This window comes from Lathamus discolor, chromosome 11, assembly GCF_037157495.1.
Source record: "Lathamus discolor isolate bLatDis1 chromosome 11, bLatDis1.hap1, whole genome shotgun sequence".
NCBI classification, from domain to species: Eukaryota; Metazoa; Chordata; class Aves; order Psittaciformes; family Psittacidae; genus Lathamus; species Lathamus discolor.
In genome coordinates, this window is record NC_088894.1 from 2,154,073 (window position 1) to 2,179,559 (window position 25,487).

Here is a 25,487-nt window from a genome sequence, read left to right on the forward strand (position 1 = left end):
AATGCAATAATGCAAGCATTTTCAGCCAGTAATGTAACCGTATCAAGCCAGCTTAGCAGGTCTATCATATTCTGCTTTGTAAGAGACTTTCCTGGTGTCTACTCGGAGAGATGAAGGCACCACAGAGACCTGACAGTGGGAAGAAATGGCATGGAGGGCAGTGAAGGAAAGGTGTTTGCAGAGCACTTGCCTGGCCTGCGGGTCTGGGTGTAGCGTGTTTACCTTAAAGTCTTGTTTAGGAATCAGCCAGCTCGAAGATGTGCAATTTGGCTGTTTTGCTTTGCTCCTGGAATGCAAACCAGCTGAGCTGGCAAACAGCGAAAGGTGGTGAGATGCAGGATGCGTCTCATGTGGTGTTTGGCCGTGCTCAGCATCAGTTTGAGAGGAAAAGGCTGTGTGTTAGGAAGAGGGGAGCGATTATAACAGAACACTGCAAAATACCAAAGGCCAAGGTTAAAGACACGTTTGGTTCCCGTGTCCCTTCACTCACCCAAGGCCCCATGCTTGGCTAGGCTGGCATGGTGGCTGCAGGGATGGTGCAACCCTCTTCTTTCCTGTTAGGATTTCAGTGAGTTCCTTCAACCCAAGTCTAACACAGTGGTTCTGGATGAGGAGAAGAGGGATTACACACCATGATATTGACTGTTGGCTGACCTTCAGTTTTCCTTATGCCCAGGTTCTGCTTCTACAACCTCTATCTCAGGGCTGAATTCGCCTTTGCAATGGCTTTCCTGAAGTCACTGGAGACAAACCAGGCTTAGTCCTGGTCTTCTCTTATTTTTGCATTAGTCATGGCAAGTTTTGCACATACAGGTGCATCTTCCTTGCCTTCATGTCTCCAGTAATCGGTTTCTGCCTTTTCTTCACATCAATGACCAGTGGAGCCCAGTGATAGCCACAAAGGCTGTCTTTGGCTCCTGGCACTCCTGCCTGGTTTCAACAAGCATTTCTCACATGCCATGAGCTCAGCACAGACTCTGGGTTAAAAACCAGCTTCATTTCCCAACAGAAGATAACCTCTTCCTCCTTTCCATAGCTTCTCGGAAGAGTGAATGCTGTTACTGGTTGAGTTTACGTGCAGAGATGGATCTGAGTCCATGGTAGTCCAACTGCAATTCTTGCTGCCTACAAAATGAAAGGAGAAAATGAAATAATGGTCAACCATAGTTTAAAAGCAATGTCAAGATGTTACAACTGATATTTTTATTGATCCAAAATTACTGCTAATGTAATGAGTCCACATTTTTTAAAAGTGCTGATTTAGTACTGTAGAGGACTGTGAAATCAACCCCAACCCAGAGGGTTTCAAACAGCAGCTCGAACCCCCAGCATCCTGATGGCAGCTCACAGGAAGGTTGGTTCTTCTGCATTTTGCTGCTGAGTCCTGGGTTGTTGGACCTAAAGGAACTTAAATGCAAAGGCCACTAAAGCAGTGAGCATCTTCCTATCAGCTGTGGGTCCACACATTGATCCTTGTGTGTTCGTCCAGCGTGGGCTCTCATTTTTGGCTGGCTGCAGAGAAAAATTAACTCCGGTTCTATCCTATGTTAAATTCAAGTCAAAAGCTGAAAGTTTTGTAAACCTTCCCCAGAGTCAGCCTGGAAACATTGGTTGTTTGGTTATTGAATATGCTTTTAATAGGTGCCAAGTGAAATTGGTTATAAAGACCTAGGAACTAAAGCACTCCCTGTTACACTGTTATGGCTTCCCATAATCTTCATCTCTGGTTGCAAAGCCACAGTTTTCTTTCCCTTCCCATCCCCTGGCACAAGCAGGGCACCTGCCCTGTGCTCGTGCCACTCTTGGCTATCATGACCGAAAGCTTCAGTTCATGTTGTTGTGTGTGGTTGTATTACTGCTTTCTTCATGGTCATGTCACCAATGCATACATCTTCCACTGAGCTGAGGCTCATTTGCCATCTACTTGAGTGAGAGCTAAATACCACTTCTCTAAGACACTCCACTCTGCATGACTTTCTGGTTGAATGAGAACATGATCTTGGATTACCTGACAACATATATCTCTATATATGTCTATATTTCTTTTGGACTCTTTCCTACCAGCTCCTGCAGACCCCAACAGCATTCTCCTCTGCAGGGACTGTACTTGCACGTCATTCCAGGTGTCATTTCCAACGACAGAATTGCATGGCAGAAGGAAAAAATCCAATTAATTGTTCATATTGTCTCATGTTGTCTATGTTAAAACAAAGACGTTACATCAGGTGCTGGGTTTTTTTCTGAGTAGTGAGTATTCAGGAACAAAACTCACCCAGATCTTAACTGTTCATCAAATTTCTATGAGGTTTTTTAATGTGTAAATAGCAGGAGGTGCAGCGCTATCAGGCTTGAAACTCTTGGCTCATATTCCCCACTGAGTTCAATGCTTTCTTTTTTGCCTTTTGTGATCCTTGCAAACATCTGCAGCACGTTTATTGTGGGAATGGAAAAGGGCCTCCAAAGAAAAGGCCCTGCTTTACTCAGTGATAGGGGATTGCTTTTATGCTGAGATCGGCAATGGGAGCAACTCAGTAGAGGATGAGGCACAGAGAGATTGCTCTGAATTCTGAATCTTGGTGTGTTGCTGATTCAGTTTTATACAACTGATGTTTGAAAGATACCAGGTAGTTCAAAGCATTGGTACTACTGAAATGCAGTAGATTCCAGGAATATTCTTCTGTAAAATCATCTAAAATAAAGACAAACCAATCCAATTGGCCTATTTTGGATTGAATGACAACATTTCTATCTGGTTTTAAATCTAAGAAACAGAGCAAGAATTGCTTTTAAGCCTTTGGCTCATTACATACGATGATTTTGGTAGCATCAGTGACTAAGGCTTGTATCCAGAAAGATATCTGGGCACATGCTTGTTCCTAGATACCTGTGTGGATTTGCACCTCTGATTTTCAGCTCTGCTGATCTGTTGGTCCCATGGCTTTCAGACAGACCCTGCAGGTGGGCAGCACACTGGATATGAATCTCCAGTGTTTATCTGAGTTAAAATACAACATTAATTGGAATAATTCTGCCTTTTCTAACTTGGTCATGAGCAAGTTTTATCTCAGATGTATTTTCCAATGTGAAGCTGTTGCCCAGCCAATGGGCACAGATAACCCTGCCCTGCATTCTTTGGATGCTGCATCCAGGCATCACGCTGCGCAACTGGAAAATGCTGCCTCAGCACCTTTCCCTCCCTGTAAACGTTCAACATCCCGCAATGTAAAGTGACTTTGTATAAATAGCACCTTCTTACTCGACAAATCTGCTCCCTGTGTGTCTTTGAGTCACGTCTTCTTCCCTTACTGACACAACCAAATGTCTGTTCCTGTCAGCAGAGTACAGCTGGGGAAAAGGGAGGTGGATTTTGCTTTGCTTCAAATATCAGCTAAGTTCTGATTGAAGATCCTCACGCTGGCTTTGAAGGCAAAGCAGGACTGTTTGGCTGTAAGTTTTCAGGTGGCATTGCTGAGAGACAGAGGAAAAACCACAGTTCTTTGGTTGGTGACCTGGAAATTTGATGTGGAAATCAAAATCCCTGCAATGTTCTTCCCGTAAATTGAGTCAGAGCATTTGCAGCAAAGCAGTAAGTGGCTACTGCAATGGAGCAGAGTATTGGGAATTAAATCCCTGGGTTTACTCACTTTTGAGGTACCTATATATAATACTGGCTGTATGCACCGGTGCCTTGCGCTGATTGTCTAACCTCTGTCAGTGCAGTTTAATCATCAATTGCTATTCAGAAAGCAGCAAATGATCCGATACTGTTTGCAGTTGGGTTTCCCCAACGGTGTCTTTATAACATTCGCCCTTTCATGAAGATCCACAAAATCTTTGAGTTTTCCGATTTTCCTGTGAAAATTCAGCATCTTTCTTAGGGTGAAAGTTTCTAATCACAAATTTCAGGGTTTGGGAAGTAATCAGGGCTGTCACCAGGTTACTGCTCACTGAGACCATCTCTGTTTCTGGAGAGATCTTTTCAAGCCAGAATTACAAGGTGTTTGTTAAAGAAATGGGATTCTAATAGAAAAGAACAGCAATAAAATGCCATATTCTGAAGCTGTCAAATTTGGCTTTGCACGTTTATGACACCCATAGCAGACCTGCAGATAGACGTTAGCTGACGGATTGAATCGTTATAGGAGACAAAGGAGCTGCACATCGAAGTGTTTGTGTTTAAGCATTTAAATATATAACTGGAAAAAGTGGAATTCTTTAGGATATCTAAAAAGGGCAGATCATGTTTTAAGTGGGAGGAGATAGAGAAGCTGGAGAAAGGGAAAGGACAGGGGCTGAGCACCAAGAGTGAAGTGTTTGCAAGTTCAAAGTTTAAGGTTAAAGGCTCTTCTGAATTGGTATTTTCTTACTAGATACAGGGTTGTGGAAGGCAGTTGTGAAAGAAAAGCTTCCTCGCTCGTGATTGGAGCCGATCAGTGATTTAAGGACTCATAACCTCATTGTTTAACGTCATTCTGTCCCGCCAGCCCTGGCATCCCACAAGGGGCTTCTGTTCAAGTCCTCATTATTTTCTCTCTCTTAATAACCATTCTCATTTCACTCATTATGGCGGAAACATTTCTACGATGCTTTTAAAAATTCATTAAAATATATATATTTGGAAAAAAAAAAAAAACCAAATTAAAAAGCCAACAGCAAAACTGCATCTCACTGCTGCTTGGAAGTGCTCTTGGTTTCTAATGGCTGGTGGGGAAGGACTGCGTGGTTTCCAGAATGACTCCTCCTGCTGTCTCCTTTTTGTCTTTGTTTCAACGTGTTTCTCTGAACAGTCAGAAGGTCAGTTTGAAAGATCGTGTCTTCTCCAGTCCCCGCGGTGCTGGCACCAAAGGGAAAGGCTCTCCACAGGCTCAGGGCATCAGGAGGTCCCCCAGCGCTGACCAGAGCATCGAGGACAGCCCAAGCAAAGTGCCCAAGAGCTGGAGCTTCGGAGACCGCAGCCGAGCCCGGCAAGCTTTCCGCATCAAGGGAGCGGCGTCACGGCAGAACTCGGAAGGTAAGGGCTTGGGGGTGCCATTCCAGACCCCAAATCCTCTCCATCCTCACCCATGACGAGCAGAGCTGCCAGCCGGGGTGCTTACATGGGTCTCCTTCCCCTTCCTATATATAGCAAGTATAATAAGAGATAAGAGAACTCCTGCTGACATATGGTGGTCATGTGTGCAGCTGTGGTCGCCCCATCCCTGGCAGTGCTCAAGGCCAGGTTGGACAGGGCTTGGAGCAAGCTGCTCTAGTTGAAGGTGTCCCTGCCTGTGGCAGGGAGTTGGAAGTGGATGAGCTTTAAGCTCCCTTCCAACCCGAATCATCCTGTGATTCTGTAATCTAGATATGGATGAGCTGCACTTGGCATTGCTGGATGTCACCTTAACACGTTGATGGAAACGCTCTTATTTGGATGCTTAGCAAAGATATCTCTGGTGCTTCCCCCGGGGTTGCTGCTTGTGATCTGACTCATCTTTCCTAGCATGGCACCAGGAAATAATAATGGGTTGTCTTTATTCCTCCCTCTCCTAAACCCAGAAGCAAGCCTCCCCGGAGAAGACATTCCTGATGAGAACAAAAGCTGCAACTGCGAGTTTGTGACAGAAGATTTGACGCCAGGGCTGAAAGTCAGCATCAGGGCAGTGTGGTAAGAGAGGAAGAGGGGGGAAGCGGCCTGGAAAACCAAATAATAGGGGAAAAAAGAGGAATTTCAAGTCCAGGCAGAGGTGGAAATGCTGAGATGGCTGTGCTGCAGGCTGCTTTCCCCTGGGTGGCCTGCCCTCCTTTGCAGAAAATGCTGCCAGAAAGGGCAGTTTTTGCTGAGGGAAGGAATAAATAGAGAAACAGGAAAATCCCCTGCAGGGATGCATCCAAATGATCATTCTCGCCAGCTTTGAGGTTTAATGCTGACACTCACAGAAGCATTGCAGAGAGATGTACTGCTGATGGCCCAAGCAGCATCGGGGGACCACAAACCCCTGCATCCCCTTCTCCTCTCCTATTGCCGCATCCTCTCCCAGACCCACAGGGTTGTGATTTATTCCGTTTTCCTTCCAAAGCAGCTCCCTGTGGTATGTTTTATCTGCCACTAAGCAGGTCAGGCTGCAGCCCAGGGACTATATTTTGCCTTTCCTCTCCATCTCCTGCAGCATTATGAGATTTCTGGTCTCCAAGCGCAAGTTTAAGGAGAGCCTTCGGCCCTACGACGTGATGGATGTCATCGAGCAGTACTCAGCTGGTCACCTGGACATGCTCTCCCGGATCAAAAACCTTCAGGCCAGGCAAGAGACCCCTCTCTTTGCTTCAGTTTTTCACTGTTTTTTGGTCATTGTGGAGGTATTTCCAGGAGAGGGACACTTTCCTTTGCAGCTACAACTTACTCTTTTTCTTCCTAAGAGGAAACAGCAAGGAAAACATCAATGCTTGTGGCTGGAACCCACAGGAATGAGCAGGGCAGGGACTACAAATGGTGATGCTGTGCCACTAAAAGGGCCTTAGTGTGCACTCCAGCATATACACACAAAAATCACAGCTTGTCATAGAATCATAGAATGGTTTGGGTTGGAAGGGACCTTCAAAGGTCATCCAGTCCAACCCCCTGCTCTTAGCAGGGACATCATCCTCTTTGCTTCAGGAGTTTCTATCATTGCAGCATGTCCCATAGGTAAGGCTGGTGCTGTATTCCAACTTCTGTGCTCAAACTGTAGGCGAAGATGAGTTAGTTTTAACAGGGGAAAAAAATGTGGAAAAGGGACAAAGGGAACCCAAAAAGGCATTTAAAATTTCATTTTCTCCTAAAAGCCACCCCCAAACCAGATCAATTCTGTCTCTGAACAGGGGATCTGAGCTAAGCTTTTTTGTCTGACCACTCAGATGATGTCCCGCATTGAAAAGGAGACCCCAAACCCCCACTATCCCCCAGCTCTGTCGGCTCAGCAGAAGTAGCCCCAGTTGTGCTGAGCTCGAAGGATGCCTAGAATAGAGGCAGGGCTTGGCCGTAGGCTATCTCCAGTCAAAACAATACACCATTTACTTTTACACTTGGAGAAAGGAATGATTTCCCTTGATGGCTGTGGCAGCCCAAGTTCCTCTGGAAACCACTGGGGAAGTTTTCCTTTCATTTCAAACCCATCTAGGGCCCTGGCAGGACAGAAAAATGGTGTTAGGAAAAAGAGGAATCTCTTCTGCTGTGAATCTCTCGGGGACCGTTTTAACTCTGCTATTTTTGATGTTCAAACAGCAGAGAGAACTTTCTCGGCAGTGCTTCATGCGGTGCAGTTCCCAGAAGGTAGATTCTCCCTCGCGGTGGAGACTAAAATATCCTGGAGAATTTCCTCTCTTTCAGCCTCTCACCCCCGTTCCATACAAATTCAGTGATTATAGACCTAATACATGGAGCTGAATCTGGAGGGGGAAGAGGAGGAGGAAGGGCTTGATATTTCCTGACTTTAATAAGCTGATTGGATATAAGGAAGAAGTTCTTTACTGAAGGGTGCTGGAACAGGTTGCCCAGGGAGGCTGTGAATGCTCCATCCCTGGCGGTGTTCAAGGCCAGGTTGGACAAAGCCTTGGGTGCCATGGTTTAGTGTGAGGGGTCGCTGCCCATGGCAGGGGGGTTGGAACTGGATGACCTTAAGGTCCTTTCCAACCCGAACTATTCTTGATTCTATGAAATGAGAAGCCTCCAGGCTGCCTTTGCAGTAGGGAGTGAGCCATTGGGGTTGTCATCTCCACTGGCTCTAGCTGGGACACAAGTTTTCAACACCCAAGTCTCCCATTACCTATCCTTTACTGCAAAGACAAAGGAGTTTGGTTGGCTGTTTAACTGGGGAGGTTGAGGTAAGGAATTGCCGCTTTCAAAGACCAAACTGAATTTTCCCTTTAGCTGTATCTATGGGACTGCATGACTAAGGTTGGACTAGGCTAGGCTTGCCACCCACCCCATTGCAGGGAAATCAGGAGGACCAAGAGCTGCTTCAAAAGAACTTGGGTTTGGTTCAACCAGGGCTACCAGGCAGCTTCAGTGGTTTCAGTATCCCCACTAAGCAGATCAGTGATGGGAGCAGATCCCCTTTTGGGTCATCCTTCAGAGCACTCATCATCACAGCCAGATGGGCACTAAGAGGTCCCATGGCTGGTCACCTGCCCAGTGAAACTGGAAGGGTCACCCTCTCGATAAGGTGACCAAGACCAAGTGGCCTAGAACAGTGCACCCATATGGGGGAGCCCAGGGAGGTTGTCATGGGGCACCTTGGAGAAGAGATATCTTTATTGCCCTTTCCTTCAGCAATCAAAGCAGCTTGTTCTCCCTGCCAGCTCAGCTCAGCTCAGCAGGGCTGGCTGGGACCTCCCATAGCCAGGGCTTTAGTGGATTAAAGCCGCATTCAAGCAGCTTGATGGGGTGTTTACATGCACTTTCCTCTTTAATCATTAATGCCTTTGTCACCGTGTCTGTAATGTGCTCTTTTCAGCGTTGTGTTCACACTGTCTCGTGTCTCATCCTGACATCTTGCCAACCATGGATGTCTCCCATTCATTGAGTATACAATCCTGCAGTGTATCTCACCGACTCCCAACAGCTAGTGCTTTTCTGACCTAGCTGAGGATGCATTATCTAGCACTGGAACTGAAAGGAGAATGAATATATGTTGTTTCGTATCCAACTGCCTCAATGGGATATTGCTACACACATGCGAATACATTCCAGAGGGTATCTGGGGTGGGGGGACCTCCTGATAATGCTTCAGTGGTGCCTGAATCCCCAAGTCTTACCCGGAAGAGGGAAGACTGTGGCTTTCACTGAGGACCAAGTGGTAGGAGAGAGCCTTCTGTTTCCAGTGGGGTCTGTGTTCAATGTCTCTCTCTTTCTCTCTCTGTCGTTCTGTTTTGCAGTTGTTTCTTCCTGCAGCCTTTTCTGACCAACTTTTCTCTCCATGTTGCTTCATTATGCATTTTTGCTGGTGTCTTTCTTTTTCTTATTTACTTTGCCAGGATAGATATGATTGTGGGTCCCCCACCCCCTTCAACTCCCCGGCATAAGAAGTATCCAACCAAAGGACCCATGTATTCTTCCAAAGAATCTCCCCAATACTCGCCTAGGTTAGGATTCACCAAAATGCCGCTTTCTCTGGATTTTTCATTTGCTTTATGTCAAACCCCTTTCATGCCAGTTATATGACGGCATTTATCACTTGGGTGTTTATTAGCAGCTTGCTAAATCATGACTCGGAAGGGGTTGCTACTCTGGGTGTGCTCTGATTTACTTTCAGGAATGAGATTTCACATTAAGCAAGCCAAAGGGGACAAAGGGCATTCATAGAGCCATCAGTAACCATCAGTTTCTTCAAGTGTGTTTTCTATTTGCAGCCTTCTGGGTGCTAGAAAGCAAAACTATATGTTTTAGAATCTCTTATTTTGTTAGGCTATCCTTAAATGTAAAAGGTGGAATATTTACCCACAAAGCCAATCTAAACTGAACAATCTGCTTTCTAAAAGGCAAAACGCTCCACACACAGGCAAAGGAGCCTCTGCTGCTCTTTGTACTCTGGAATGAGTTTAATTCAGTGGGCAAAGTAAGAATGAAGTGTTTCATATCCAGTGAACACAGTGGTCTCGTCCTTGCTGATGTAACTCTACTGACCATGGGAGGGAAAATGTGTTAAAATATTATAACCATGGACTCATATTAAAATATAGTAATAACAATAAATGTAATAATAATAATAATAATAATCCTGATTTTTTGAAAGCAAAAAGAGCAGGAGTCAAACTCAGCCCTCAGTCACACAGCGAGACTTTTCTCATTGCCCTTATGAAAGTCCCTCCTTAGGTAAAACCTTACCTGAAGCTGATGCCACAAGGAACATATCCTCACTGAATTACCTGTCTTTAGGGCATTCTGAGGTCTGATCAGCAGGGCCATGAGCTGAGCTCTATTTTCACCTTGTATTGAGACCACTGGAGCCCAAGGCTGGTATAAGTACTTGCCAGAAGGTAATTTTCCATGCACAAATAGTAGGTGATTTTTAAATGCAGCAAGCTTAGTCTCAGATATTCTTTTCTAAATATACTTGCCCTCTCTAAGAGCTAATATGTGACAAAGCTCTTGATTTTGATTTAAGCTGCTCTGAGTAATCTCCACTAGAGGAATGTGAGTAAAAATATATTGAAAGCTTACCTTTCCCCACTCAGCCTGCTCAAAGATTAAAAGAGAGGGAGTTTTCCAGAAGCCCCAAGCTTTATGCTTGGAAAATAGATGCTCTCAGAAAAGCATTTTTCCCATTTCTCCTTCCTGCCAAAGGAAGAGGCCCAAAAGTAGTCTGTAAAAGTGAGATCACTTTCTTCCCTCCAGAAAAACCTTGATTTTAAAATTACAATGCATATTCTAATGATTTTGTTGTATTTAACCTATGAGATTAAGTGTACAACAAGCTCATGTCCCATGAGCTATGTTGACCCCATGGATTGCATTGCGGGGCTCTAGCGACAAGGGCTCAGTTCAGCCAAAAGGTTTCTGCTAAGGCAGCTGGATGCTGGCGGGCGTCCATTGTGGTTTGGCTGAAGGTGTTTGCTCCCTGCTCTACACACAGACAACTGGGGTTAAATTCCCTCGATTTGAAATAGAAGAGGTGCAACCTCTGATTTTTAAATGGCAGATATTGGTCGAAGTATGTCTAGAGCTTTATTCCCAACTGAGGAGGTCAGTCGCCAGTCCTGTGACGTGGATGAAGGGGGTTTGGCTTCAATGCCTGGATTGTGCACAAAAAATTATAAGAAAGAAAGAAAAAAAAAAGGGGGAAGAATTGAATATCTATTCCCAAACACTTCATTTTTATCTCATTTGAGCCGTTTGACCTTTTTGATGTCTGCTTTTGGCCCAAGGGTGACATATTACACCTCTTTGCATGCACTGTTAGCATGAAGCATAATGAAGCATGAGAAAACCTGCACTGTGGCTGATGCAAGACCTTACATTTTTTTTGTATCATTAGAAAGAAGGAAAGATACCAAAGTTTACTGTAAGGAGCAACCCCCTTTTCTCTCTCCCTCCCAAACTGAGGCCCGCAGAGCCTATCGAGGACAGCAGATGGCACAGTTTGTCATGTCAATGCAGAAATCTCTGCATCTTCTTCTACCACAAAGGGAAAAACATGAGGCTGGCTCTTCCAGAGCCTCAGCTGATTTCTTCCCTCTGCTCTGTATTTGATACAGCCAGAGTTAGCGTTGGGAAGACACAAGGGATGTAGTGCAGAAGTGGGGTCTGGTATCTCAGGAGTTAAGTGGTCCTTTGTCACTATCCCCCTCTGCTTGCAAAGGTGGAATATGTTCTCCCCTCTTCATCTTTTGAGCTTTGCTGCTCAAGTTGGACAGAACCTCAAAGTCTTTTATAATGGCTAAAAGAACCTCTTGCTCTTTTCAGTGCTCAGCGAGGTATGGATGGGTTAGAAGCACAGAGGAAATTCCTCTCTTGTATCAGATAAGGCACAGATGAAATCTCTGTGCTTTGCTGAGAGTAGGAGCACTCTCCTCTGGTTTAACTTTTGCCATGGGAAGCAAAGGGCTGCGAGACCTTGAGCCTAGTTTCTCCTATCAAAAGAGAAGGACTTGGTTCACCTTCTTCTCCTCTCTCTGCACTGAAGTCAGTGGCCCACAGCTGCCCCCCGCACCATCCTCAGTGCAGAGCCTGCCTCCAGGGTGAGATCTGGCTCCCTGGTTACTCAGAGGTGTGGAAGATGACCACCTCAGGAGTCAGAACTGTGTTAAAGTATAGACACGAAGGGAATGAATGAAGCAGGAACTCTCCTGGGCTCTGGTGTCAATGGTGTATGGACACGGGCTTCTGAATGCTTTATAGTGAGCTCTGTGAAGGGCTGCAATCCTGCTTTTAAATCACAGCAGGTTCACAGGCAAGTAGTGTCTAGCCTGAAAGTGATTTAAGAAGCTGGTGCTCTTCTACATGATACTAGTGATCATCTGGCCTCCTGTGCTTCACATGGGTCAAGTGAGGTTCACTTCCTGGATAGCTCTTCTGTTAAGGACATGGAAAAGACTAGAAGTCCTTCCTCAGTTTCCACAGATTAGCAGTAGGGTTGCACAAGGCTCTCTCTGCTGTTATGATACACCATAGCATGGCAGTTTTCCTCTGTGTTAGTCTGTCCTGCCTCCCTGCTCTACTCAGCAACTGTTGAAGGACATCTCATTTACATCAGTGGACACATTTCAGTGTTAGTGCTGTGCTAGATGGGACACAAGGACCCCCCGACTGGTCTTGGCCTCATGCAATATTCAGTAGTGTTTAGACTTTGGGCCTCCTTAAACTCATGATCATTGTTTTACTAGTCTACTTGCTTGTGCATACAGGAGAGGAGTTCGTACAGTGGCTGTACTACGCCTTGACTTGTGATTCCAAACCAAGGTAGACCGAGGTATCCAATTTAATACCTCTTTGCTTATATGGTAACAACATCGTCATAGGATTTCTTGTGCTGTATGTCATGTCAGTAATTGCATCCCTTGTGGGGAGTTCCTGTACATGTCAGTAATTTCCTTCTCCCATTACAAGAGAGAAATAAGGCATGCATATTCCTCACACTTGTAATTGTAGCACTTGGTGCTCCTTGTACTCCTGTGCTTATATTGCTAAGCAAAGGATCAAACATGACTTCTTAAACAGAGCAGCATTCTGTCACATCCCTGCCCAAATGAAGTATCTTCTGGGATCAAAGATAAACTCCACAACAGTTGTTGGCTTGTATTTCCTGTCTTCGGTGTAATGTGCTCATCCACTTCATCTCTTTGAGCCAGATCTTCTGGTGCTGTAAGCTGCTGTTGCTCTAATATAAGCTAAGGGAGCCACGCTGGTCCATACCCACTGATACCTGTCCCTTAATGTCAACAGCCAACATATGTATGAAGTCCCTGTCCAGTGTAAAGAAGACAGGTAGCTCTTGTGTTGGAAATAGCCTCACATCTCATTCCTTTCCTTGGTTTTTGTTTGTCCATTTTCCCCTGTCTGTCTGTATTCAGCTTCTTCCTTTTCCTCCTCCTGGTGCATGGACCCATGGCCCACACGGCAGAACTGCGTAAGGAGCATTTTGAGTTTCCTGCTCAAGAATCCTCAACTTGGTTTCAGTCAGATGAATTAACCCTTCTTTTCCCCTGCCACCCTTACGTTCGGTGCATTATGCAAGGGTAAAGTTTGCCTGGCATAGAATTAGGTTATAAACTGGGCTGCCATTAAGAAGCTATTCCAAAACTGACTTTTGACGGATCAAAAAAGCTCTGGTGTTTATTCTAGAAAACTTATAGTTGATGCCTCATACAATTGACTTCCAGCTTCCAAAAGGGCTCTGCCCTCCTTCGTCCTCTGCATACAGAGCTGTATCTATGCTGTGTTTCTATACTGGGGATTTGCAAATGTAATGTGTGTAAAGAAGTTTGTGCCAGACAGCATGCTACTGGCAGGAGCATCCTCTGCTTTTACCAGCTTGGAGGCCTGCTAATAGAAAATGCCTAATGATACAGGTATGAATTGCAGTAGCATTGAGATGAAGGCAATTTGGTAATGTTTGGTGAGCTGTAACCAAATTCAGCCCTGATGTAATTCCTCTGAAACAGCGCTTCACCTCTTTGTATCTTAGGGCAAGTGGCTCATTTTCGTGGGCATGAGAATTACACACTTACATTTGCACTGAGGAGAGAAAACTGCTGCAAAGACTGAAATACCCCATTGACATACGCTAGACAGACAGATGATCTTCCCCAATGAAAGAGTAATTTCTCAGTGCAAATAAGTGAATTGATTTGGAAGAAATTCTTTGCAGTGGGTAAACTTACTATGCATAATGTGCCAGGTTTGATCTGTACAAACAGAACTGGGTAATTCCAAACTCCGCTAATACCGCTCTGAATTTTTGCATCTGAATTAACACTTCAGTGCCACCGCGTGTCTGTGAGTGATCTGGAGTGTTGGCTGGGAGAGAGGCTGTTGCTTTGTCCCATGGAGGTGCCGCGAGCAGAGCCCTCCTCACCGGCTGCCTCCAACTGACTCCAGGTCCTTTTCCGGGGCTGGGGGGGGATTTTCTGATCCCGGTAGAGTTGACCAGATCGTTGGGAGAGGATCCTCCATGACCGACAAGGATCGGACCAAAGGGCCAGCGGAAGGGGAGCTGCCTGAAGACCCCAGCATGATGGGCAGGCTTGGGAAAGTGGAAAAACAGGTGAATTGGGTCAGGAATGGGTTCTTATCAGAGGGTGGTGCATGCTTTGTGTTGCATGCTTTCTGCTGGCTTCTTCTTGCCTTAATTTCCCCCAGTGGGACATTACCATTTAGAAGTAAGAGCTAAGACTGTTTGGCAAATGAAACAAGGTGGATGTTGTGAAAGGGTATTTAGAAGCTGAAGTACTACTTTCAGAACAGGTATTTTGGAGTCTCCTCATGTAGTCTACCAAAAGTCAACATTACTTTTGAAAATGGGACATGGGTTTCTTTGCCACCACACTAGACATGTTTCAGATGAGGCCATGAGCCTGGCTGCTGTAGCTGCTGGCTGTACTGAAGTCTCCCTAGAGGATAATGCTCAGAAATCCCCATGGCGTCTGAGGCCAGGCAAGTGTCAAATGCAGTAAGGAGCAGAAGGGATGCGAGGCTGCTCCAGCTTTCCTGGAATTGGTGCCTGTCAAAAAGTTTATAGGAGTTTAAGGGAAACCCTGCAACAGGGTGGAGAATTAAATGCTTTAGAACAGGACGATTAAATATTTACTAAATGTTTTAGTGTGGTGTGGGTCAGTGTAGGCATCTGTGAAGCTGTTTGTAGTCAGTATATTAATGTGCTTCCACCATGTGCAGCGTGTAGCACTGAAACTGTGGTGTTTTGCAGGTTCAGTCAATGGAGAAGAAGCTGGACTTCCTGGTGAACATTTACATGCAGCGGATGGGCATCCCACCAACGGAGACGGAGGCTTATTTTGGGTCCAAAGAACCAGACCCAGCACCTCCCTACCACAGCCCCGAAGGCAGCAGGGAGCACATTGACAAGAATGGCTGCATCATCAAGATCATCAGGTCCACCAGCTCCATGGGTCAGAAGAACTTCTCTGCCCCACCAGTCCCGACCAACACATGCCCGCCCTCGACATCATGCCAGCGGCAGAGCCACGGCTCGTCTCCCGTCGGAGACCCCGGCTCGCTGGTCCGCATCCCACCTCCGCCTTCCCACGAGCGCTCCTTGTCAGCGTACAGCGGCGGGCACAGGGCGAGCGCGGAGTACCTGAGGAACGAAGACATTACAACCAAACACCATGAGAGTGCCATGAGAGACAGCGACACGTCCATCTCCATCCCCTCGGTAGACCACGAGGAACTGGAGCGCTCTTTCAGTGGCTTTAGCATCTCCCAGTCCAAAGAGAATTTGGACATCCTTAACAACGGTTGCTATGCAGCCGTGGCCAAAATCAGACCCTACATTGCAGAAGGGGAGTCAGACACCGATTCTGACCTCTGCACGCCCTGCGGTCCTCCTCCCAGGTCGGCCACGGGTGAGGGACCCTTTAGTGACATGGGCTGGTCAGCCTCCAGGCAGTGAAGCCTTCTTGCCACCGAGCCACATCCGAGCGCTGGCAGCTGCCCATGCATCGAACTTCTCAAGGAGATCGACAGCTAAGGTTTTCCTCCTTCTAGGACATCCTTAGCTGGCAGATACTTTCTTACTCTGGGGTGGGGGAATGAGCAGGTCGGAGCCTGCCTTTGTGGAAGAGGTCACAGTGGTGAGCAAACTGGAGCTGTGAAGTCCAGATTTCTTTCATACTCTCTTTCTAAGATCACTGGGTGAGATTATTTCATAGCGCAGCGTAGGCAACTTGCATTTCTTGGGATCCTTCGGAAGCGCGGGGGCAGGAATAAACCACCCAGCCAGGGCTTTTGGAGGTCACAGTTACAAGTGGGAGGTGGGAATTGCCATGTCGTGGCACTGGTGATTCCGCCTTTAGGGATTTTGGAGTTGCGGAATGAACTCGTGTCTGTTCCTGGCTTAGATTTCAGGTCATGGGTAATTACAGGGGGGTTGTTACTCTGTGGTTCCTCATTAACTGTCAGGTAGGTGGCATAATTCCAGTATAATACATGGAAGTGTTGCGTAGGCCCCTGGAGGAGAGGGATGATGGTTGGAATATTTGCATGAGCAGAAGACGTGGCCTTAAAGTGGGACAGGTTAGAATACTGCTCTAAACCAGAGTGGTTTGGAAATTATCCCATCTTAGAACACTGAAAGAAGAGACAAAACCCAGAGGGCAGAGAAATGAGGCAGAGGAGGAACAGAGACTGTGGGGCTGGAATTTTATGTTTTAAACCATGTATTATATTTAATTATCTCTCCTCCCATTGACAACGGACCTGGAGGTGCTTTGGAAGCAAAGGCAAACCAAAGGCAACCCCTCGCCGTGGCAGGGCTGCCATGGTGTGAAGCCATTCTCATGGCCAGCAGTGCTATTGTGGAGGCACCACAGCCACCAGGCCAAGGGGAGAGGGTGCATATGCAAGATGCAGTGGTCCTTGCGTTGCTGTGAGTTAAGTGCTGAGCTCCATCCTTTTGAAGCCCTGTTGGTCAGAGGGGGCACTTTTCCTACAGTTTGCATTGTGCCTGAACACTTTTGCACACACTATGCCCCGTGAAAACCTTCCCTTTCTTCTTCTGCCCTGCCAAGAATCCCACACCCATGTTCTCGGGACATCCTTTGGTTTTGTTTGGACCCTCGAGCTGAGTTAAGAGGGGCTTCTTTGTTTCTTCATGGTCTTTCAGAAGCCTCTTACCTGTGCTTGCCCACAAGTTGTGCCAATCCAAGTCTGCCCCGTTTCGGTGTGGTTAAAGTAGTTTCTCTTTGAAAGGTCATTGTATCCTTACCAAGAGCCTCAGCAGTGTATTCAGCTGGGGGAAGGCGAGGGGAAAAGTGATGCTCAGAGTTTCTTTTGGGACCAAAATGAAGTCACTTTACATAGATAGCTGGAAAGGGGTTTTTTTGCAAGGAGGTTAATCAGGAAAAGTTGGGTTTGGGATCCATCTCCAGGGCTGGGACACCATGGCTGGCACTGTGCCTCTGAATCCTCCCATGCATCTATGGCCCAAATCCCATGTGGGTTTTCTGCTGGTGCCATGTCTGTGGTTTCAGACCCTATCTCCACATTTCCTCTGTGTTATAGCAAGACCCTGTTAAGGATGTTTACGTGGCAGCTTCATTTCTGTGTGGCCTTTGAGAGGCTGAACATTGGCTTGCTTGGGGTGAATGGAGAATCACAGCCCTTTTGTCTCCTGTTTGCTCTTTTAGAGGCAGCAACCAGGGGAGACTCAGGACTATTTGGGCCTTAGAGAAGATGTGGGTGCAGACAGGAAATAAACCCATCCTTTTGCTAGTGCTCAGGACCAACATGCAGGTCTTCACATAGGATTGAGGAAAGGCTCTACACAGTTTTTCCTGCCATTTTTCACCATTCAGGAGGGGAGAACATTTTCCTCAGAGGGAACCCAGGCTCCCAACCATGCTCATTCCTTTCTCTCCCATTTGATCCGTTTCGTCTCCTGCAGTTTTTCCCTCTCTGCTTTGCTCCCAAACTCCTTTTGGCTCCAGATTTCTTTGTGCAAAGCGAACCCAGTGATGCCCTTGAATTCCATACAGAGGAATCTTTGAGTGCGAAAACGCTGTAAATTGTGCAGGTTTGCCCTTGGCATATTGCTAAATGAGATGTCTTTTGTTAAGAGCAAGAAGTGTCAGCAGGTCCCCGATCAGACTTGGTGGCATGGTTTTTTGTATTGACCACAGAATGGAAATCATGTCGGGTGAGGCAAAAGTCAATGCTGCTCCAGCCAGCTGCTCCCTGCAGCTCTTGTCCAAGTCAGAGATAACACTGATTCATTACCTTATTTGTTTGCAGTTGCACTTGGAGGGAGGCCTGCTGGAAATCTGGCACAACAGGGCATGATATAAAGGCAGAACATCAGGTGAGGATGAGGTCATGCAGTATTAAAGATGAGGTCTTTACTATTGGAGGCAAAGTCAACAGGACATCGAGGCACAATTGCTGTGGGATGTAATTTTTCTCTAGCCCTAATTTAAAAGCCCTATTGGCTCCATTTCTTATTGCAAAATCCCTTTCTCCTTCCCAGATGATGTTAGACCCTTGAGAGCAGATGCTGACAGTGCCCTCTGAGTTTTCCATTGGCTGAAATCCCAGCAGTCTCACCTCCTTTAGGGACTGAATGGGAAGAGTTGTTTTCCCTCCTCAAATTCCTACACCAGAGTTTATAAAGATCTTTTGACTTGTAGCTTTAAAAGGAGTTGGATTTGTCCCACAATCACTGATTCCAGAAAACTGGCTTTATATAAAGGCCGCACAGATTGTGTCTTGCTGCTACAAATTCCACATGGAATTTTTTTTGCAAGGTGTAAGAAATATCCCACCTTTATCTGTGTCACCATTTCCAAGAACTTCTGACACACGCCTCCAACCCAGAGCCATGCCATACGTCATCACTTCTCATTCGTCCAGGCAAAATGACCTGGATTTTTGGGTTAACCTGCACTAGAATTAACTCTAAGTCATGCTTCTTATTTCTATGAAATGAGTTGTGCCTGCATAAACTATATCAGAGCCTGCTCATTGCTTATTGACATAAATAATTCCATTCCTTCCCTAAATCATAGTCAAATGCTCCCTGTTAAGCCTTCATTCTCAGTCGCTCTATTCCCCCATGCCTGTATCACATACTCCTTGTGGTGATCTCCCCCAAAGAAGTCTCAACCACTAGATAAAAGGAACAAAAATCAGTTCTATTTTGCTAATACGGCAATCCCAATGATAAAGACCTTTTAAAGGATGGACAGGCAAACTTTGTCCCTCTGCTAAGCCTCTCTCGGGCTGGTCTTTGCTCCCCTGTTCCTCCCAAATTTGGTTCTATAGATTTGGAGGACAGAAACAAGTTTTAGTGTAGAATGGGGAGACCAAAAACAGTTGAAGAAGCCAAATTTCCAGCAGGCCAACTTGAACTGCTCTGGGGATGCCCGTGCCCATGCATGGTTGTGTGCATAGAACCTAGGATCGAGGTGCATCTGTGCAGGATGTGAAGCCGTGGCCTTGGAGCAGTGCCTGGGATCTGGCCTCCAAGAAACTTTTGGGCTTGGGTTTTTCAGGGTCTGGGTCTAGGTGTGGAAGGAAACAATGCAAATGGCCCCAGCTGTGGGATGGAGCATCCCTGAGGCTGGGACCTGAACCAACAGGTTTTGGATGCTTCAGGTCTAAGTTGTGGGTTCAAGTTGTCTGAGGAGTTCGTGTCTTCAAACAGGAGATGCTGTAGTCTGTGTGCAGGTGACCTTTCATATGTGACCCCAAGACACAGGAGCAGAGCACTAGCCACAGGTCGAATTTCCCAATATTTGGGAAGGGACTTTGATGTTACTCAAGTGCAGATTTTGTATATGAATTTCCTTGTTGGCTCATTTTCTTGTTAATAACTTTTAAAACACAAATGCCAAGGAACTCACTGGAAACCAACCCGTGTCCAGCCCCGAAGGCCATTCTATTTCTTTAGACAGACTATGGGATACATCAGATAAATCGAATGCTGCTTACTAGATCCAAATAAATTCTGCAGGATCATTGCTCTTTACAGGTAAATGGGTATATTTTTACTTTTTTAATTGATTTTTAAGATTTTAAATTATGTGAGTTTTTAGAACAAGTTTGTATAATGTACTGGAGAAGCCAGAGCATCGCCTCAGATGCAAACGCTCCCCTTCCTAACCCAAGAGAAAAGCAAAGTACGTTCACCCATTTTTTCTCAAGAGGGAGCTGCTGCAAAGCTCATTTCCCTCAGATCACTATGGTCACAGCAGCATTAGTGCTAAACCCAGAATGGATTAGAAAAGACACTGAAGTTCCTAAGGAATTTGCCAAAGAGTTGTCCCATGAAAAGACCTTTAGCAGTGAGTATTCTATTGGGAATGTTAAAAAGCCCAGGAGCAGGCTAAGGGTTTCTGTTTCTCCATCCATGCTTGTGTGAACCCTCATGTTGAACCTTCATCCCTTTCTTCCCGGCGCACCCATGATCCTCCAACCCATGCTCGCACGCCTGCATCCTCTTCATCCGCTCTCCGTCATGGGTGAGCATCTTCTGTTTCCATCAGCTTCCTTCTCCTGAACCAGAAACAAGGAAATCAGATACAAAAGCTCCTTCAATTGCAGGTAACATTGAGGCTGGGATGGAGAGGGCTGTGGCAGGGGGGTGAGAGCAGCATCCTCCTCTCAGCCCTATGCTGCTCGGTGGTGGAAAAGCTTTTAGCACGCAAACACCCCGACTTCTCTGCGTCACAGAGCAAAACCTGCTTAGAGCACGGGTGTGGGATTGTTGGGTTTTTAATGAGAACAATAGGGGTTTTTTTAATAATAAGGATAATAATAATACATAGGAATCTTCTTTAGTATATCTTAGTGTTTGATGCCCCAGTGACACAATACTGCTTGCCTTATATTGCTTGTCTAGAGGGAGAGGGATTACACACGTTTTGATAAAGTATTAATCACGCTTCTAATTTAGGTAGCATCAAGGAGCGGCTGCTGCAGAGGGAGCAGCTGGGTCCTTTTTTACCATATGAATGTGCTTTCTGGACTCTCTCACTGACTGTACTCTCAATTTTGCCTGCTACTGCATGCAGCCTGAGATGAGTAGACAGCAGTATGCTCCAGCTGTATCTGCACTCCCAGATTGCTGTAGTACCTGATGAGGTAACATTGCCAAGAGCATCATTTTTGGGAGAGCCCGTCCTCCCATCGTGTAGGGTGCTGCGGTGCTTCTGTAGGTAACACTGATATACCAAGTGTCTTTCATGCTGCCACTTATCATTGCCCCATCCCTCTAATACAGCATGCACAAAGTCCACTTCTACTGCTTGTAACTAAAGGGGTAAAAGCAACTACGCTTGTAGCTGTGGGTCCTCAAAGTGTGTACGTGGGGAGGAAGAGATACGAATAGTGTTGGCTGTGTATAACAACCTCCTTTGCATCCAGATGCCTCTGAAGAAGAGCATCCCAGGTACTACCCCTTTCTGAGGGTTTTGAGGAGCAGGCAGTGCCAAAGGTGGATGCCTTGTCTTCATTTGGAGAACCCATTTGAATCCCCATCTGGGGGGCTTGCCATATGTCTGATTTAATTCTCATGGGGTTCTCTCGCCTGCATCCACCTCTGGTGTACATCTGCATTCATGCCTGCAGCCCAGCCCGAGGGGCACGGGGGAATGTGATTCCTAGACTTTGGAAACCCTTGGATATGTCACTCACCCTTGTCTATAGCCCTTGGGGGTCTCAGGGACCCTGCAGCAGTGCCATAGCCATTCCTTGTGGAAGCACCTCTTGCTCTTCTTAAGGAGAGGCTCTAAGCTACCTTCAAATGTCCATAAATGTTCTCCCCACTGTAACACCAGACTGTCATGAAGCCTTCAGGGTTTCCCATTGTGCTGGTGTTTGCAGTCTGTTGTATCTCTTTGTGCTGTTGCCATAACCTAGTTTGACACTGGTCCCGTATCCTCACCTTCCTTGTCCAGACTATATGCAAGTGACGATGTAATGCCAGAACTCTGCTCTGAGACTGGCTTTTGGCCTGGCATCACTAGGTGCACCAGAGAGCCTTCATGTTTTGTTAGCATGGCTGTTTTGCTTTTTATTGGCAGTTTTTAGCTCTCCTATTGAGCCACCGTGGCCTCAGCATCCCTGATTTGTTCTGCTGGAGCCTTTCAGTGCAGGGCTGGAGCCTATTTACAGCGCCCTGTAAGGGTTCGTCCCCTTGGCTTTAGCTGATTGTGATGAAGCAGGGATGAGAGTTCAGTTCAGGTTTTCTTGTCAAGCTGAACATCTCAGAGAAGAGCTCACAGACTCTTAACAGTGTTGATGCTTTTGCTCCCTGCAGCAAGAGCTGCTTTCATGACCCCATCCCCTTCAGCAGTCCAAGCATGTGGCTTTGCATTCCAGGCTCCAGTTTGCTAATGGGGAGACATGGAAAGCAGCTGGTCCAAGCTGTGCTATTTCCAAAGCTTCCAGTGAACCTGGAAGCATCTTTCCCTCTCCGAATTCCTGTAAATACAACCGCAGATGAATTGTTCAAGCAGCATCTGTTTGCCTAGTTCTGAGAAACTTGAGCTAACTGCAAAGCTTCCCAAAACTCAGTGCCAAGCTCAGGCTACATTTCACCTGCAGCTACGCCTATAATTACAGGGCAGGGTTAATGGTTTCAGGCAGAAGCCGTGCCAAAATCTCCACTTTGGATGGTTCTGGCCCAAAACCAAGGCTGAATGTCATGCTGCCAGTGAAGCCTCCCCTGGAATTTCAGCTCCGTTTGACACTGATGGCTATGGACCTGGGGGGATGCTGTCTCCTTCCTGTTCCACACAAGAAAAGGTCGGCACAAGCCTTGCAAGCCAAGGTGTGGAAATGCCTCCTTATTTTAGCATGCCATGGGCATCAGCAGCATTTCATGGTAATCCCTTAAACCTGACCAACACAGTGGCCATGCCCCAGTGTTTCGCGGTGATGCTCATGAAAGGGATTTATTACAGATGTGGATATAGAGGGGATCAGCCCTTTAGCATCACTGCAGACACCATGTTGCTGATGACCTGAGGACAAGGCATCAAAACTGGTGACAGGGCTTTTCTGTCCTGCCTATTCACACTGGTCCAGTATCTTCCCTGGGGCTGAAGGTGCGCCATGCTCCTGTCAGCAGGCAGGATGGGGACTCTTCTGTGCTGGTTACTCTTTCCGACCACAAAAACCCTAACCCTAAAATTTGATATTTCTTCACTTTTTCACACAAAAACCTCACACACAGAGACTGAGACTTTCAGAAACACTGAGGTAAAACAAGATATAGCTGACAAATGAGAGAGATGTTGTGATTTTAAATCAAGAGCAGACTTTACACCTAGTTGCAGTTGCTGCGTGGTAGATCGAATGCTTTAGGAGATTCAGTAGATGATTCTTATAACTGTTTTATTCTTTTCTCAGTAATTCGTATAGGTGGGTGCCACTGTTCTTACACAACAATGCTCCACACACTAAAAGTATATTCCTGTTTCTCCAGTATTATAGACATTGTATTTATGAGATTTATCTTGCTTGGTGTCACTTGGACACACTATCCACATGTACTGCACACAGATTGCACATTACATGCCAAATGCTGATGGGTATCACTACGTGTAATAAGCATTATGTGCATTGAGCAGACACCAAACAAAAGGTTACGTGCCTAGTTTGTGATGTGACTTGAATAACAGGGAGAAAAAAATGAGGATCCTGTTTTGGTAAGGAATACACTGCATTTGGATGCTTCTTTAAACAGATTTTATGAGGAATCTAAAATAAGCGAGATTGCCTCTGCAATGTTACTTAAAAAATACCTGAACAAAGCAAACACAGCCAAAAATCCACTTAACAACTGCTGTATTTCTAGATATTCTTCGTTGCTATTCATCTGAACTGTAAATTCTGTACAGGTTGAATGAAGTTCACAATTTATCTTTGTCATAACCTGCAAGATGAAAGGACAACACGACTTTGGCTGCAAAAGTGTGGGTATGTTGTTTGAGTGCATGCATATTGCTGTACATGCGTACTGCTGTACATGCATGTGCATACAAACATGTGCACACACATGCTTTAAAACAGATAAAGCTGCAACTGAGATGCACAGGGGTAAAAAGTTCTGGTTTTTGGAAGGAGGGGAATGGGTAAAACCAAACCAAAAGACTGTTTTAATAATATATTTCTATCAAAAAGGAAGATTTGCAAAGGGGATTGATGTGTAACCACCATCCCAAGGAGAAATCCCACCTCTGAAGGCAGCACAGGCCATGCAGCGGTGATGCAGTTGCTTTAAATGACGATTTATTTGGCTTCCTTTCAAACAAACAAAAGAACATAATGGCCAGTGCCAAAAAGCCCATTCCCAGGACATGTGGCCAAACAGTTGTCCTACACCATTGGAGAGCCAAAGGCAAAGGCCCTATGGCTCCTCTTCTTACCTTTGCCTATACGTTTAAAAAGCCCCTAGGTAAGAGATATTCAAGAAGAGTCATCAAAAGCCCATTTTTGATCTTAGAGTTATGAAAGAAATAACAAAGTTATAACCAATAAATCTGATTTTCCAAGCAGGACAGCCCTCACACTCTGACTGCCCCTACGCAGAGATTTCACCAACCTCATCAAATGAATCATCCTCCAGGATGTTATGTTGCCCATGTTTTCGCAGATATAAGATCTGTGTTGGGTAGAACGTATCCTTCAGTGTTTAATCTAATAAAGAAAGGCAGGAAGAGCTAACTATTCCAGTTCTATACTGCTGGATGCCATTGAAAAAAGAGTAATCAGATTTTTTGCGTTGGCCTGAAATTCATCTCTAGGTCCGAAGTTATCAGTTGGAAGAGCCACTTCAGGTCTAAACTATGTTTCGAAGCAAAGGGTATATCCATTGCTGGAGTATGTTGCCGTTTCCCTGAGATACCATGGAGCTATCATGGTTTATAACAGCATCTGGCTCATTTGGGCTGAACTAGGCTAAAGACGGCTCATGGGTTTGTCCTGATGGTGAGCTGAGAGGTGAATCTCACCCAGGGACGGGCTCTTCATCCTTGGTGTGAATGCAGGTTCTTCACCCCTCGCTTCCTGCTTGGAAAAACCCAGGGCTCGGCTGAGCATGGAAGTTTGGTTGTCCTTTAGAAAGCAAAGACAGCTGCTGCTTTGCTTCCTTTCATTTGCTCTGTTGCCTTGGCTTTTTTGCACTTTCGTTTCATCTCCAAAGAATCTCTCATAATGCCTTTGGTACTTCTGTACAATTTGAAAACATTTTGTATGTATTGAATGGAACACACTTGTAAAATAGCAATGGGACTTCTTTTTCTTCTTCTTTTTCCTTTTTTTGGTGAATGTGTAATTTCCTCTGTACATTTCAACCATGACTTTGTGCAATGTACATTTGATCGGGACAGATGCCAAGGGAATGACCTGTAGTTTGCCAAGGGAATAGCTAGAAGCTTTACGACACAGTCACACATGGTTTTTACACTAGCAATGTAGCCCAGACTTTTAAACTGAAGAGTTGAGCATGATACAGCGTGTACCTTCACATGGATGACTGTGGCAGCTGCAAAACTGTCTATGTGTGATATGCCAAACAACCGCGATGGTTGCAAGCGGAAGGGAAATGGAGGAGAATTGAATAATCACAAGCATTAATTTAAGCCTCAAAGCATCAGAATGGAAAATTTGCATTCAGTAAAAATACCAGAGATTTAACCTTCATGAGATGAAATACACATTTATTTTTCTTTGCACTTCTTCTGTTCGCTTCGTTTCTTTATTTCTGGTGATGTCTTGGTGCTTTGGGGACATACTTAAAGGTAGATGAAGAGTGGGATGGAGCCTGACCCTTCCTGGCATTAAACCTTCACACCTC

At 45.8% G+C, this 25,487-nt stretch overlaps 1 protein-coding gene across 6 annotated transcripts in view; it reads left to right on the forward strand.

The window, feature by feature from the left end:
* KCNQ2 (potassium voltage-gated channel subfamily Q member 2) overlaps window positions 1-15,581 on the forward strand; it is a 62,262-nt gene extending 46,681 nt beyond the window's left edge. For 3 of the 6 annotated variants that reach the window (XM_065691278.1, XM_065691279.1, XM_065691280.1), the window contains 5 exons: window positions 4,788-5,011; window positions 5,536-5,644; window positions 6,147-6,278; window positions 14,093-14,216; window positions 14,877-15,581. In XM_065691278.1, the coding sequence (XP_065547350.1) occupies window positions 4,788-5,011; window positions 5,536-5,644; window positions 6,147-6,278; window positions 14,093-14,216; window positions 14,877-15,581 (1,294 nt within the window). Of the gene's footprint in view, window positions 1-4,787; window positions 5,012-5,535; window positions 5,645-6,146; window positions 6,279-8,988; window positions 9,097-14,092; window positions 14,217-14,876 lie in introns of all 6 variants that reach the window. The other 3 variants (XM_065691276.1, XM_065691277.1, XM_065691281.1) reach the window with 2 other exon arrangements.
* Window positions 15,582-25,487: the final 9,906 nt, after the last annotated feature.